The sequence below is a fragment of the Pleurodeles waltl genome, chromosome 8 (genome assembly GCF_031143425.1).
Source record: "Pleurodeles waltl isolate 20211129_DDA chromosome 8, aPleWal1.hap1.20221129, whole genome shotgun sequence".
NCBI classification, from domain to species: domain Eukaryota; kingdom Metazoa; phylum Chordata; class Amphibia; order Caudata; family Salamandridae; genus Pleurodeles; species Pleurodeles waltl.
Window position 1 is genome coordinate 1,352,047,382 of NC_090447.1, and position 15,095 is coordinate 1,352,062,476.

At 45.0% G+C, this 15,095-nt stretch overlaps 1 protein-coding gene across 2 annotated transcripts in view; it reads right to left on the reverse strand.

The window, feature by feature from the left end:
- DYNC2H1 (dynein cytoplasmic 2 heavy chain 1) overlaps nt 1–15,095 on the reverse strand; it is a 1,541,159-nt gene that overhangs the window by 797,733 nt on the left and 728,331 nt on the right. For both annotated transcript variants that reach the window (XM_069202358.1, XM_069202357.1), the window contains exon 54: nt 10,148–10,302. In XM_069202358.1, the coding sequence (XP_069058459.1) occupies nt 10,148–10,302 (155 nt within the window). The remainder of the gene's footprint in view (nt 1–10,147; nt 10,303–15,095) is intronic.

The following is a 15,095-nucleotide window of genomic DNA, read 5'->3' on the forward strand; positions in this document are numbered from 1 at the left end:
CTCTTTCCCAAAAGAACACATCCCCTCCGCCCCCCCAAAAAAAAAAACAGACAGCTCCTATAGAATCATTTTAGACTATAGGAACCTGAATTTGCACATGCACACATATGCAGTACAAAAAGTCCATAACACAGGTTTAATGGCAAACCTGGTGCGAAAAAACATACAAAACCCTGTATTTTTCCAATGGGTTCTTCTGTCAAAACATAGCACCTGAAAGTGAGTATCTAACTGCTTTTAGTTTTGATGAAGTGCAGCTTTAATTCCGGTACAGGCTATAAAAACAGTCCTGGCTTGTTTTCAGAGCGAATCATAGAGATCTTACAACCAGATTCCAATGTATTGTCATACATTGATGATATCTACTTAACTGACGATGATTTGAATCTACACCTGACCAGGGTAGAGTGGTGACCATATTAACATCACTTAGTTAAAACTTAAATTAAATTAAATCGAAGTTGCCTACCTGGTATTGACCTTCTTAGGATTCGATTTATCCAGTGAGGGAAAGGGTCTAGCTCCAAACTTCATTCAGAAGTGTGCTGCCTTGCAACCTCCCCAACACACTGAAAAAGTTGCCATCCCTTTTGGGATTTCTTAACTTTGGACATACTTATTTGCCTCATTACACAGAGAGTGAAGCCCTTGTATGACCTGATTTCTCCCATGCTTTCACGCAAACAGGTGCTGAACGCAGATACAGATATTGTGCATGCTCTACAAACAGACATGCTTGAAACGAGGGACAACAAAACCAACCTATTTATCAGAGTCATACCTAGTCACTGTGGTTACACCTATGTGACCTACAATGATGGGCAAATCGTTCCAATTGCTTACAAGTTTCATTTGTATTCCCTGGCTGAAGCACGTTTTGCTTTCATTGAAAAAATCCTGACGGCTGTACAAACAGCTATCTTAAAAGAGCGCCCTTTGGCACAGGGAAAGCGTGCCGTCATTCCTTCTCCTGTACCAGCATTAGAGGCGGCCACAAAGGCAAGCATTCCCAATGTTCTTGCCCTACACCCAAGATTGTTACAGTGGACTTCTTCAAGTGCAGCAGATGTAAAGTTTCAGTATGATCCCTCTATTTGTACACATGTTTTTCCTCTATTATGAACAGAATGTTGCTCCAACTTCAGCCACTTTACCCATTAAGTCTTACCAGAGTATCTTTTATACAGAGGGCTCTGTCCAACCTGAGGTAGGAAGAAAATACAAATACTCAACAGTCTGTGGGGAAGTGTGGCATAATGGTTAGAGAGGCAGACCCTGATGCAGAGATCTGGCCCGGGACCAGGGTTCAATTCCCACCTCAGCGGTTCTTGGGCTCAATTTCCCTAGACAGGATATTTCTCGCCTCGGTGCCTAATCTAATTCATGGGTCTCACTCTGCAACTCTGGGCAATAGCTTGCTTAATCTCCACAACGGCCCCAACAGCGCTGGGATGCCTGGCTTCACCTTGGGGGTTGCCCAGGAGTAGGCCCCTCGCAGGGGAAAGCCAGGAGGGGTTCCACAGAGGTATGCGTTCAGCGCCTCGATACCTTAGGGTCGGAGTGCACTTTACAAGTACGAAGTTTACTTACTTACAAGGCATACACGCGTACCCCCACTAAAATCATAAGTGACAATACTGCATAACATGCATAATCACATGGCCTCCTATTTGCATTAAAAAAGGCTCAAAGGGTTCAAAGGATCTATGAAAAATAAACAACTTTCGGGAAAGGTAGCTATCTTAAAAGACAAGCTTCCATTGGTCTATGCGAGGCACAATTTGGGCCATCAGTGTGATGGCATTCATGCCAAAGGGAACTGTGCAGCTAACCTAGAAGAGTAGCAGTCTTAACTAGATCTCAAACAAAGATCGACACAGGTATATTACCAGCCATAAATGCAACCAGGCAAGCTTGGAAACATCCTGCAGGTTTTCCTCTCAAATACTCCTACGCCCTTAATTCAGAAAACAGTCCTGTAGTCACGATACCAGGAGTGGGAGACAGAATAAAACCTAAAAATCTGTCTAGATTAGAGTTAGTCAACGAAGCCCATGAGGGGTTGGCCTCTGCACGTGTAGGGATAAATGCAACCGTACCAATGCTATACAGCACTACCGGTGCCCTAGTTAATACAAACAGACTAGGGGTTTTTGTGACATTTGTCAACAGATTAAGCCTTCTACTGTAAAAAGACCCTCACTAACTCCCCTCATGACCTCAAATATCCCCTTCAAAGTGATTTATTTGGATCATGTAGGTCACTTCCATTCAGTTAACCAATATAAATACATACTGGTGGCTATAAATTCATGTTCTCGATTCCTATGGGTTTTGCGACAAAGAATTTGCAGGCGCTTCTGCGGTTCTAAAAGATTTACAGTGCCCAGTGTGAATTGGAGCAGTTCATTCAGATAACATTCCTGTGTTCACCTCTAAGGCCTACAGGGATTCAATGTGTGCTTTGTGAGCTTGTTTGCAATTCAGCAACCAGATCAAAGCTGAACCAAATGGCATTATAGAGAGGGCCAATCACATGATTAAACAAGCTTTGACTGCTAGAGTGCTAACTTCAGGTCTTAGTTGGTACCATAATCTGTATGGATTTCAGACAGCATTAAATAACCTGCCTAGACGAGTACTGAGAGGACGTAATCCAAACGACGATCTCTTTGGAGTTCCTATGTATGTGCCTAGCTTTGATAATTTTGAGAAGGCGGATGAAGATAAATTTGACAAGGAAAAAATGTTTTAGAGAGTATCCAAAAAGACAGAGACAAGCTGTCTAACATAAACAACTCTGATGACGCCACCTGTGAAGAGGAAGTTATCACAGCTCCTGGCGGGTGGGCTACCAAGGTTGGGGGACATAGGCTGGGAATAAATACACGACAAACAAGCTTTACAACCATCTTATAGACCACCTGTCATTGTTTGTGGGGTAAGAGGTAACATAACTGTTATTCTGCCTCCTCTGCCTGGCTCAAGGAGAAACAGACAGGGGTCTATCAACCATGTTAAAAAACACTATGTGGCCAGACCAGACACCAAGAAGGATTAAGAGTAGTGCCTCCCAGTCTCTCCCTACTCAGAATACTGTACCCTCTGTACAAAACAATAACATTTCTAGATCAAGTTCCCAGCGGGGATATCTGAGCTTAACACTCTAGGCAGAACACTGAGTGCAACAAACACAGCTGATACTGCCAATATGATGGTGGCTTCAGTCAACACAATTCCATGGTTTACTATGAAATTCCACCTGACGCTCCGTCATTTGAACTGGCAACCTTTTGAGAGCCTTGAGAGATTAACAATATTTTAAAATCTCTGAATATTTCACAGGAGACTTTTCAACTCCTTCTACAGTTACTTATTGACCGAGACTGCTTCATGCTTGTCAATGGTTTTGTGGCAAGTATTTGATTCTTCCATGCTCCTTTGCTTGGATCATTTTGGTAACTTTTCTTTTCATCATATGGATTTCAACGATCCTCATTGTTCTACTGCTATTGAATGCACACTACGTCCCTGAAAGGGCAATTGCCTTGCCTGCAGTCCGTGAGCTACAACCACACTCTTCACCGCACAGAGCCTGAAGAGGTTAGCTGAGAACATTACAGCTTATCCTGGGCCAGAAGGCATAGCCTGGGAAAAAGTTCCATATCAAATCATGGGGACCACTGAACATTGCAATTGCCTTATGTGATAAAAGTTCAAATGAATGATGCTATAATATTGGTTCTATTTCAGATGATTGGGGCATTGAGACTGTTAATAATTGTTGTCTGAATTACAGGCATATGCTACTTTGAATAATGAAGATCATTATTTGAATTCAGCAAATTACAAAGAAATGCATTGATAGCGACATCATGCACATTATTTCATGCATAGGACTAGCTAGTCTAGAGAAATCCACAGTTGTTACACTTAATGGGAAAATTGCGAGGAGCCGCTCCGAGAGAGTAATTTGAATTTTCTAAAGAAATCCGCTTATTTCCAGAGTGCTGACAGATCACACCCTTCAGACTTCAATTTCATACAGACATCACAGCACCTCCCAAAAATCTAATAATAACCAACAAGCTGATTTACTGCACTGAATTTAGCCAAAACCTGGCTATTCAAAGATATGAATATTGGAAAGCAAATGTTGATGAAAAAACTATTTGGGGAACCAAATTTTGGCAAATCCAGGACAAAGACACCTTATTTAGAGCCTGTATAACACCAAAGGAAATGATCTTACTCAACAAAACTATCCAGCAGACAACTTGTCTGGGATTTGGGACAATGAAGGACTTGAAGAAATCTTCTATTCCAAAAGTCAATCTGACCATGTTTAGTAACTGGCAATTTGAAACAAATATGTCTGAATCAGACATAATTGATATGATACCAAATGAAACCTATAATCTAACTAAATTCCCTGTTTAGGGTTTAGCCTTACAGCTTTATGATTCTAATACTTGTTTGCAGCGTTTCTTTTCCAACACTCCTGGACCTAAAATGAATCTTCCTGATCCACAGCATAATAGATAAACATATGTAGTATTTACCATATATATGTCCTCATTCCAACCTCAGCGGTCTTTTTGAAAGACTGCCGAGGTCCCGCTGGGCTGAAGACCGCCAGTGTTGGCGGTCTTCCGCCAACCATATTATGACTGGTGGCGACCCTCTGCCATTTTTTGGACGGAGAGCCGCCAGCAGCCATACGGTCGTTCAGCGGTGTAGTGGAGACTGCTCCTCCATCACCGCCACGTCATCAGAACACCGCCCACCGAATTACGTTCCAGTATTCGGCGTGGCGGTGTTCTGGTGACAGGGTGCTGGCGGCGGACCAGCCCCCATAGATCCGGTTACATCCTGGAGGACCACCGAAGCAGGTAAGGTGATCGTCCGACAAGGGAGGGGGGTGGGGGGTGTTGTGTGCGTGAATGGGGGTGTGAGTGTTTAGAGGGGGTGTGTGGGTGCGTGTACGTTTGCGGGGGGTGTGATGTGTGTAGTGAGGATGTAACGTGTATGTATGTGTGCATGTGTGCTTGTAAGTGCACGTGTATGTGTGTGAGTGGGAGGGGTATTTCGTGGCGGTTCAAAATCCACGAAGTCCATGGCGGTTTGCGGGGTCATGATCCCGCAGGTGGACTGGTGATGGCCGACGGGCTGGACACCGTTGTCTCCAGCCTGGCAGTCATTACCGCCGTGGCGGACAGTGTGGTACATTGGCGGTTTGGCATGTGCCAAACTGCTAATGTCATAATGGGGCGGTAATAACCGCCTGCCTGTTTGCGGTCCTACTGCCAACATTGCATCGTCCGCAACGGTTGTAATGAGGACCATAGTGTACATAAGTCCATACCAACGATGGTTGGAACCCTCTAGTCTTTCAGCAGTGAAAGAATACTTTTCCTTAATTATTGAAAACATTAATTTTTCAGACTTTCTTCCAGGGCCGCGTTCTAAAAGAAATAAAAGATTCCGCGCCACAGAAATATATACAATTTATAATGAATTACATAAATATTCAAAGAAAGAAGTTGCAGCATAAATTAAATAAATCAGCAATGGAATGCACACACTTTCTAAAAGAGTGTACTTGTTAAATCACATTTTGTCCTCAGCCCTGGACCTCCTGAAAGGAGATCTGAATTTTTTACAACATGGTCAGGCTCAGTTAAGAACAATTATACAATTAAACTGGGAACTACAAACACTTGGATCACCGCTATCCGGAATGTAATGGGCACAATAGTCAATTCCTAGGATGCAGTTACCCTCACCTTGCATACATACTGTACCATGTTGTATGTGGCTCCGGTGGCAGCAGATGCTGCTGTGTCTCCCCAAGCTGCAGGCATCCCTGCTATATATTACGCCGATTGCATGAAAGACAGGTTATATTATCTCTGATTTGTTCCCCAGTAAGCAAGGAAATCGACAAAGTTGTCCCCTGTCCGCAATCATCTTTGCTCTGGCCATGGAACGCCATTCATGTGCAGTTTGTTGTAGGGCACTGGACTGGAGCTTTCGGGTCAGGGACAGATGGCATATAATTTTATTATATGCTGACGATGCACTAGTGTATCTCCGCGGGGAAGCGGACTACATCCCTCAACTTATGGAACTACTGCGCCTATTTGGGGTCCCCTCTGGCTTGAAAGTGAACTCGGACAAGTCCCATCTTTTCCCCCTAACAGCGATCATGAGTGAAGAAAGGCAGAGGCTCCCTCCTGCCCCTCTACCCTGGAGCTACAACACTTTTCAATATCTGGGGATTACAGTGTTACCACGCGGACTAAAACCTGGTGGACAGTAACGTAGGAAGGGTGCTGACTGGTGTGCATGGTACCATACGATTCTGGACGGCCCTCCAGCTCTCTCCTATGGAGCGCATAGCCAGCTCTAAAATGTTGGTACTTCCACGACTGCTGTATTTCTTTTCTACCATGTTTGTCCTGCAGCCCGAGAGGTTCTTTGCAGAACTTCGCTCACTGCTGATCGCCGTGATGAGAGGTATGGGGATGAGACGAGTAATCATATTTAAGCTATATGCCTCAATGACTGAGGTCGGCCTGGGGGTACCAAACTACAAGTATTACTACACCACAACCCAGTTGCAGTGGCCGTCACACTGGCTGGCTGGGTATAACATGTCTGACTTAGGGCATTGGTTTGGTGGAGCGTTACCGCCAGTGGTATTAAGGTGGTTGCTGGGCTCCAACGAAGATCCAAAGTGGGGTTTAGGGGGAATATCCTCATGCGAAGAACTAGGGACTGCTGGAGAACCTATACAGCTGAACACTGTATACTTACCCCATGTGCACCAGGCTTGCACCTCTGGGCAATGCTGAGGTGCTCCACACTTTGACTGAGACCAGAAGCCATCCATGGGGCGCAGGTGGGCCTTTTCAAGTGGGGAGACCTCATTGATGATAAGCTCTTATACACCTTTGAAAGCCTTGTTGATGATTATGGCATTCCACTGGGCTCTTTCCTTATCGACGTTAGACTCACATGTCACGTGCACCAGGTTTGGCACAGGACACATGATGAGCCAGAGATCTCACAGTTCCTACAATCACTACCCACACACAGCAGAGCTTGGCGTGCCTTTACGTGCCTGTATAGCTCATAGCGCAGATAGGGGTACACCACTTTCATCCTTGTGAGCATACTGAGACACTACACTGTCTATCACACTCACAGATTAGCACTGGACACAATGTACAGGTGTGCCTAAAGTTGTCTCTACCAATGCCAGACTTAAGTATACTCAGCTCAACTATCTCCATCATATCTATCTCACCCCCAAGCGGATAGCACGTATGTACTCAGGTGCCGGTGATGCCTGCCCCCGCTGTTCCACTACTGAGGGAGACTTCATACACATGGTTTGGACCTCTACCTCCATCAGCTCTTACTGGGATGAAACACTTAGCTACACCTTGGAAGCCCTGGGTTCCCCCCTGCCAAAAGACACACTGCACTGTTTGTTAGGCCTCACCACATTCACATTCAAACAAAAACCTCCAAATAAATTCATTGACTTGGCCCTGATCCATGCTAAATGACTGATAACTGTTAGCTGGAAGTCAGCCCTTGCCAACCCCATACAGTTATGGCCCTAAGACCTGCAGTCCGGTATACTGGCTGAGCGAGTTGCACTTCACAGGGCGGGCGCTGGTCGGTCTGGCCCATCCAAGCCCCGGGACTGGGAAACGGTCTTATTTGATGTGGAGGCCAAGTCAGACAAGAGGCTGCCCTGAACCCTCGTGTGCCCCCACATCTGTCACTAGCAGCTACTACTGCCTGGGGATCTTCACCACCACTGGTCAAGAACTACCACACTGGGGATGGATCGGCCTGCTCTCACCATGGCTTGTGCTTCGGGGATGGAACTCTCCCACAAATAGGCTCCTATTATGGTGGTTGCCCCTGTGCTCTCTCCTTTGTTGGGACCCTTTCGCCCCACAACACCCCACCCAGGACGTGTACTTGCAGCAGCATGCCTCTGGTTGTTTTATCTTGTTGCGTTTGATCCTGTTTACTGATTAGCTGGCTTGATATTGAAGAAAGTGGAAACAGCTTCAGATCTTTTCATATGTACAGATGGTGGGGATTCTCTTATTACATTTGTCATGATATACAACTGTGGTTCCTCCTGTATGCTATGATGTATAAGGGTGCCTGTTTCTTGGTATCTTTAGTATGGCTGTGCTTTAAATGTGTGACTTTATGTAATTAATGCAAATAAATATATATAATTTTTATATAAGTTGTGTTTTATCTGTTTTCCCCAATATAGGTGCATGTCTCCAGATGGAGAGATGGGGCTGCACTGCCATAGTTAGGCAGAAGCAACACTCACTTGCACTTGCCAGAGATAGCAACATCTATGTCTTGGGATTTTCCTTGGACCCAAAGCTCATGCGTGCCACCCAAACACAAGAGATCACCCCAAGCACCAATTGTAATCTTGATGGAGTATGAGCACAACTGCCAAATCCAAAGAAGAGCTCATCCCTGGTCACAGCAGTGATATTGTTGAGGGAATGAAGAACAACAGTACATTTGAGTTAGAACTTTCTAAAGCACAAAACAACGAAAAGCTTCCTCACACAGCTACCTCACAGCCTGCTGGGATAGCACCTTGAGGGCGGGGGTGAACGAAGCAGGAATGGAACAAGGAGTGTCCCCTGTGCTTCAAAAGATAACTATGATTCCTATCCTATGGTCAGTGTCAAAGAACCGCAGGAATGCTCTATGGGGGCCCTGCAGTTCCATTGCTCTCTATCACGCTGCCTTTGCAACCGCCAGTTGTACCGTTCACACACAAGACAGACTAAATTCACTCCTGGGCTGCACCAGTCATGCACAGTACATACACACTATGGTAATTTTACTACACAGAAACAGTAGAAACACAAAATAACATCACTGACCCACAAAGAGCAAAACAGACAATTTTAAACAGAAGCAGCCAATAAGCAACTCTCCCCTTTGCAGCAGCAGGTGAAAAACCTGTCCTGCGAGTATAGTCACTGCCCATGGGGGTAATTATCCTTCACTTCCTTGCGATATTAATTGGACAGCATTGCACATATTGAGCCCCTACAGACTATACAGCAATGAATATAGGGCATGATTATTGTGTGCACTGAGGCCATGAAAACAAAAATAGGAAGAAACTGGCTCCACCCATGTCTAACCAGTAACATATGGTTTGTTAAAATAAAGTAGTAATTATTGCATTTGTTTTAATAGATCTCAAGTATCGCGTCATCCATGTATTTCAAAACAATACTAAATAAATACATGCACATCCGTAAATACTTGCACGGGCTTTCAGTCAGCCCCTTCCATCCACTTGTCTGCACATTTTGATTCAGCCCCCCGCAGCATACACTCTACGGTGAAAGATCAGCGCCCTGAAAAGGACGGCACAGAGCTTGTGCACAATGCGCCCATCAGTAGAAAAAAGTGCCCCTTTAATAGCAGGGCCTAATGGCCCAATGGGTACTTAAAAAATAAGAAAGACATTGACTGCTGTTCTTGGACCTTTTTTTTGTTACTTATAAAAGGGTGGCAGATTTGCTAACAGTTACCGGGCCCTTGCTGCTACTTGTAGTGTGGCACTTACCACGCACGGCTCTGTTAGCAGTCGCCACCTTGGAAAGTGCCTTTGTAAGCTATTCTTAGGTGGCCACCTGGGAAGCTATCTTAAAATGCCTTAAGCACGAAAGCCACTCCAAGATGTCCACCAGTGTGTGCGCATGCACACGCACGAGTGACCATCTTAAAAATCTGTAAAAATGTATTACAAATGCCATCCCAAAATCGTCAACAGTACAGGCACATGCATTTGCCCACAGGAGTAGCATCTTTAGATGTTTTGCAATAAAGGTTTACAAAAACAGTGTCGTAGGAAAAAGGCATTGGCAAAACAAATACATCTGCAGTTAACGACAGACCTAATGGCTTTGACAAACTGGGTTTTTAAAATGAGCACGGTCTGAAAGCGGAACATTTTTCACACACACATTCCTGGTGAACCCCACATCTTTGATTGTTTCCCAAGATTACATGATACTGCTTTCAAGAGGAATTAAGATAAGTATACACTATATATTTTTAAATGTACCTGTAAATGGCTTTGTCGTTTTGTCAATTCAGCTTTTTTGCGGTTGTACATTGAATTGTACACACGCAGAAACGTCATGTATCGATTTGGAGTAGCACCATATGCTTTGCAGGACTCGTGAATCATCAAAAACGTCTTGAGAAAATCAGATTCACCTAAAATTGATTGTACGAAAACACAGTCATAATTTGTACATCCTCCGTGCAAGGAAATTATTCAAAAGAAGTGATGAGAATTAATTGTTTGAATTATATACAAAGTAGTTAAAATTGGTGACTTCGGATAAAAACACATTTAATTGAATACCCTTAACTGCACAGAACACAGAAACACGATGTCCCAAAACAATAATTACTGAGAAGAAGCTTCATAAAACACACGTCTTGACTTAAGGTAACCATATAAAAGTGGGCCAGTATTCTGATGGGGCTAGTAACTAGAGTTACCAACCATGTTGGGTTTAGAAGATTCGCTGAAACCCCACAGGTCGTGTTTCACAAGGACTCTTTACCTGCACCTGAGTGGTCCACCCATCAAAGCTAAAGATTGCCACAGATTTCATAATGTCTGATTTTGTTAATGTCAGCGCTGCAAGTGTTTACCTGGTAAATCGTAATGCAAGGATAGTGACAAAAGGGTAAACAAGAAGATCCTATTTTGTATTTCTCTTAGTATATTAGTTTGAATAACAAATAGATATTCTTAGGAAGGTTACTGCTTGCCCAATGGAATAAACCTGTTACTCTTTATATTAGTACTATGCCCCAAACCATTTAGTACATTTGAAGGCGTGGTATGGAAGTCAGGGCATATTTTTCATTTAAGAAAAGACCAGTTAAGTCCAGCTAGGACACAAGCCACCAGTTCCCTTTCTATGAATTTAGGGGATTTTGCTGGAGATGGACTATGTTGAGAAATGCTCTGCGAACATGGCATAGAAAAGAGTGCATTATTTACAAGTGTGCTATTGTTTTACTTGTGGAATTAAAGATAAATATAAAATAGATGGTACAATTCGAACATGTTACCTACCGGGGGTAACGCCTTTTCTGGTAGAGACTATCTGCAGATTCAATATCTTGTGCATTTCTCCAGACTGCATCTGGAAATTAACACAATTCTCCCGTGTGTCAACAGGTGTACTGTGTGGCTTTGTGTCAGATCCGTCTGTTCTGGATGTGACCTTGGGGCCACTATAAAATAGCCATCTCTACATGCTGATGTGAGTTTCTTTCTGCTCTCTCGCCTGTGAAATCATAAGTGAAGTGTGCAGATGTTTTAGATTTGGAATCTGAATAATGGACTCCCTGAGACATCGCACAGAACAGGGAAAAGGGTCGGTCAATAAGAAATCTGCAGTTAGGTAAAGACTCTACCACAAAAGGCGTTCTCAAAGGTAAGTAACATGTTTGTCTGGTAGAGGCTTATAACTGCGGATTCCTCACCTTGACAAGAGGTATCATAGCAGTACCTCCATAGGTGGTGGGTCTGGGATAAACTCACACAAGGAAATCCTGAAGAACAGATCAGACAAAGTGACCATCCCACTGGACCTGGTTGTCTAGGCAGTAGTGCTTTGTGAACGTTGTGGGTGGATGCACACGTAACAGCCTGGCAAATGTCCATGACTGGAACACCACACACCAGTGCAGTGGTAGCAGCCTTTGCTCTGGTAGAGTGAGCATGCAACCCTTCTGAAAATTCAGAGAAGCCAACAAAAAGCTGGTAATCTTGCTGGTATTCTCTGGTTTGATCTGTGTAAAAACTAAGAGGTCTCTTACGGTCAAGTTGGTAAAGCCATTGCCGCCTTCTTAAAGGGGTGAGCTGGAGCATTAAAGGCCAGCAAAGTAAGCGATTACCCTAAGTGAAAGGGTGTAACCACCTTAGGCATAAAAGAGGACTAGTTTGCCTAGTCTAGTCTGTGGCGAACGAGGTGATTGGTTGTTAGACACACAATTCCTGGAGATCACTCACTCGCCTAGAAGATATGATTGCATATGACTGCAACCAGAAAAAACATCGTGATGGTAGGTAGGCACCAGGGGCAATTGCATAGGTTTGTATGTCAAGCACATTAGATAACCGACAGCAAAATTAAGGTTCCACTGTGGCATCACGAAAGGTGTTGGTGGGAACATGAGTCAGTCCCTTCACAAAACACATCACAATGGGGATTTAAAGAGGGATGGCTGATTTAGTAATCACAAAAAGGCTGAAAGGGCTAACAAATTACCTTTAACTATGGCAACAGCAAGTCCTTGCCGGACCAATGAAAGACAAACAGGATATCTGATAAGCTTGCTTGTAAGGGTTGACACTGATGGAGGGAACACCAGGCATTAAACTGTTCCTAGCTCCCTGAATATACAAACTTAGTTAAGTGGTGTTTGGCTACCAAAATGACACCAACTACTTTGTAAGAAAGACTGAAATCCATCAAGTGACGCCGCTCAATCTCCAAGCGTGGAGGTATAGATTGTGCACATTCAGGTGCAAGACTGACAGTGTTGCTGTGTCATAAAGTTTTCCCGGAGCTACTAGTGTTCTCCTGAAGCTACCAGGGTGACTTAGGCCTGGTCTTTCTTGACCTTTTTCAGCACTCTGGGCAGGAAGGCATACAGGAGTCTTGATCCCACAATGCAGACAGAAATTGTCACGAAGGGAAGACTTCCTTAAGAACTCCAATGTGCAAATGTTTGAACTCTTCAGGTTCTCTGCATTGGAGAATAGATCATGCCACGGTTCTCCCACTGCTAGAGGACGCCTTGTGCCACACCTCTTAGTGCAACTTTCATTTGTGATCCACAAGGCACCAGTGGCTGAGTTTGCCTATCCTGGCAGTTGAAAATCCAGGCAAGTGTTGAGTGATCAGGGAGAAGCCTGGAGCATTCAGCCATTTCCAAAGGTGCAGAGCCTACTTGCACAGGACCTGCAAACCCACTCCACCCTATTTGTTGTAGTACCAGATGGAGGTTGTGTTGTCTGTGAGAACCTGCACCGTTCCCAGTAGGTGGTTGGTAGGAAGGCCTTAAACGACAAGCGAATCACTCACAACTCCAACAAATTTATGTGAAGACGAGAGATTGCTGGAGACCAGAGTCCTCTAATGTCCTCCTCTCCCAGGTGACTCCTCCAACCCAGCAACCATGCATCCAAAATGACTGTTAACTCTAGGTGGGGGAGGGAGAGGAGTCTACTACCAATCCAACTGCCACCAAGCAGCCACCACTACAGATCTTTTGCAGTCTCCTTTGACATGTGGATGTAGTATGACAGCTTGCTTTGGTGCCACTGCAACTTCACAAGCCACTGCAGAGCCTGCATGTCACCTGATGTGGTCCAGAAACAGGATGCAAAAGGTCAAGAGGTCAGAAGCCTCAGAGCTGCTCTCACAGAGACCCTTGTCAAGGGTTGAAACATCAGGATAGTAGTCTGAATGTCCTGACTCGTTAGGCGAAGGAATAGCTAGTAAAAGCAACATATCCAGGATGGCTCGATGAAGGAGAGCCACTCTCAAGGAGTCAGGTGTGACATTGGCACATTGATAGAGAAACACAGCAATGTTAACAGTGTGGCTAATGTCTGGCGGTGGTTGACGACTGAGATAAGCCTAATTTAGTAGACAGTCATTGTGGGGTGGGAAGACTGGTATGCTCAACCTCCGCAAACAGGCTGCAACCACCACAAGTGCTTTTGTCAACACTCGAGGTGCACTGGTCAAGCCAAAGGGAAGCACAGAGAAGTGAAGGTTCTCTTGGCCAATTTGGAACTGTAGGTAATGCCTGTAGGACTGCAGGATGTGGATGCAACAATATGCATCCTGCAAGTCGAGTGCCACCTTCCAGTCTCCTGGATCCAGGGCAGACAGAACTAGGGCCAGAGTGAGTAATTTGAACATGTCCTTCCAGAGGAAGAGGGTCAGAGGGCGGAGATCTAGGATGGTATAAAGACCTCTGCCTTTTTTCGGCACCAGAAAGTAACAAGAGTAACAAACAGTTCTGATCTCTGGTGTCGTCACCCACTCTATTGCTCCCTTGGCCAGGAGGGCTCCTGAACTGCTCAGCATAGTATGGACAAGTGGTCCTCCAGGAGGTGTTGTGGTGGAAGTGCCATGTCTGAGGGATAAGACAGAAAAGGTAGAGAGTGTATCCGTGTTCCATGATCTGGAGGAACTATTGGTCTTATGTGACGCTCCTCCAACCGGGGAGAGGAAAGGTGACTCGACATCCTGCCAGGCGATCTGGTACAATCAAGGACAAATTAAAGTCATTTTGTGGAGGCTGCAGGAAGAGAGGTGCAGGTCTGGGTAAAACGCTGCCTGTGGGGGCCTGAACTCTGTCTGCTAACTGACCTCACCCTCAAAAGAGCAGTGAGTCCTGCTGCAGAGGCGGGTATTGGGGTTGCCTCTGCTGATATGCCCTTCTGAAGCCACAAAAGAGATGTTGCTGCTGGGAAAACTGACAAACAGACTAAGCTAGGCCCTGAGAGCGAGCAGTGGCATTGCGCAAGGTGTCCATTACTCTGTCCCATAAGGTGTGCAAATACTCTCCCAGGAGGGAGCAGGTATCGACTTATCATAAGTCAAGGCTGGCACTGTAGAAAGCATGTTTCTTGGATTCCCTGCTAGGTGGGGAAAGGAGTTGGGACTGAGGAGACTAGATGATGCCAGACCTACCACCCTCTCTGGGGTAGGATGTTGCACTAAGAAGTCCGGGTCCCTGAAAGCAGGCCGGTGCCGCTGTGCTACCTGTTTATTAACTGGTAGGGAAATCCTGGCTTTGCCCAGGTGCCCCCAATATGTCTGTAACAGCCTTGCTGAAAGGCAGCAGAGGTTTCTGGTTTGTGGATGCTGGGTTGAGGACTTCAGTTAAGACATTGGTTTTAAATTTGTGCATGGGCATTGTCAGATTAAGCCCTTCCACTGCCCTGCAAATGACAGTGGCAAAAG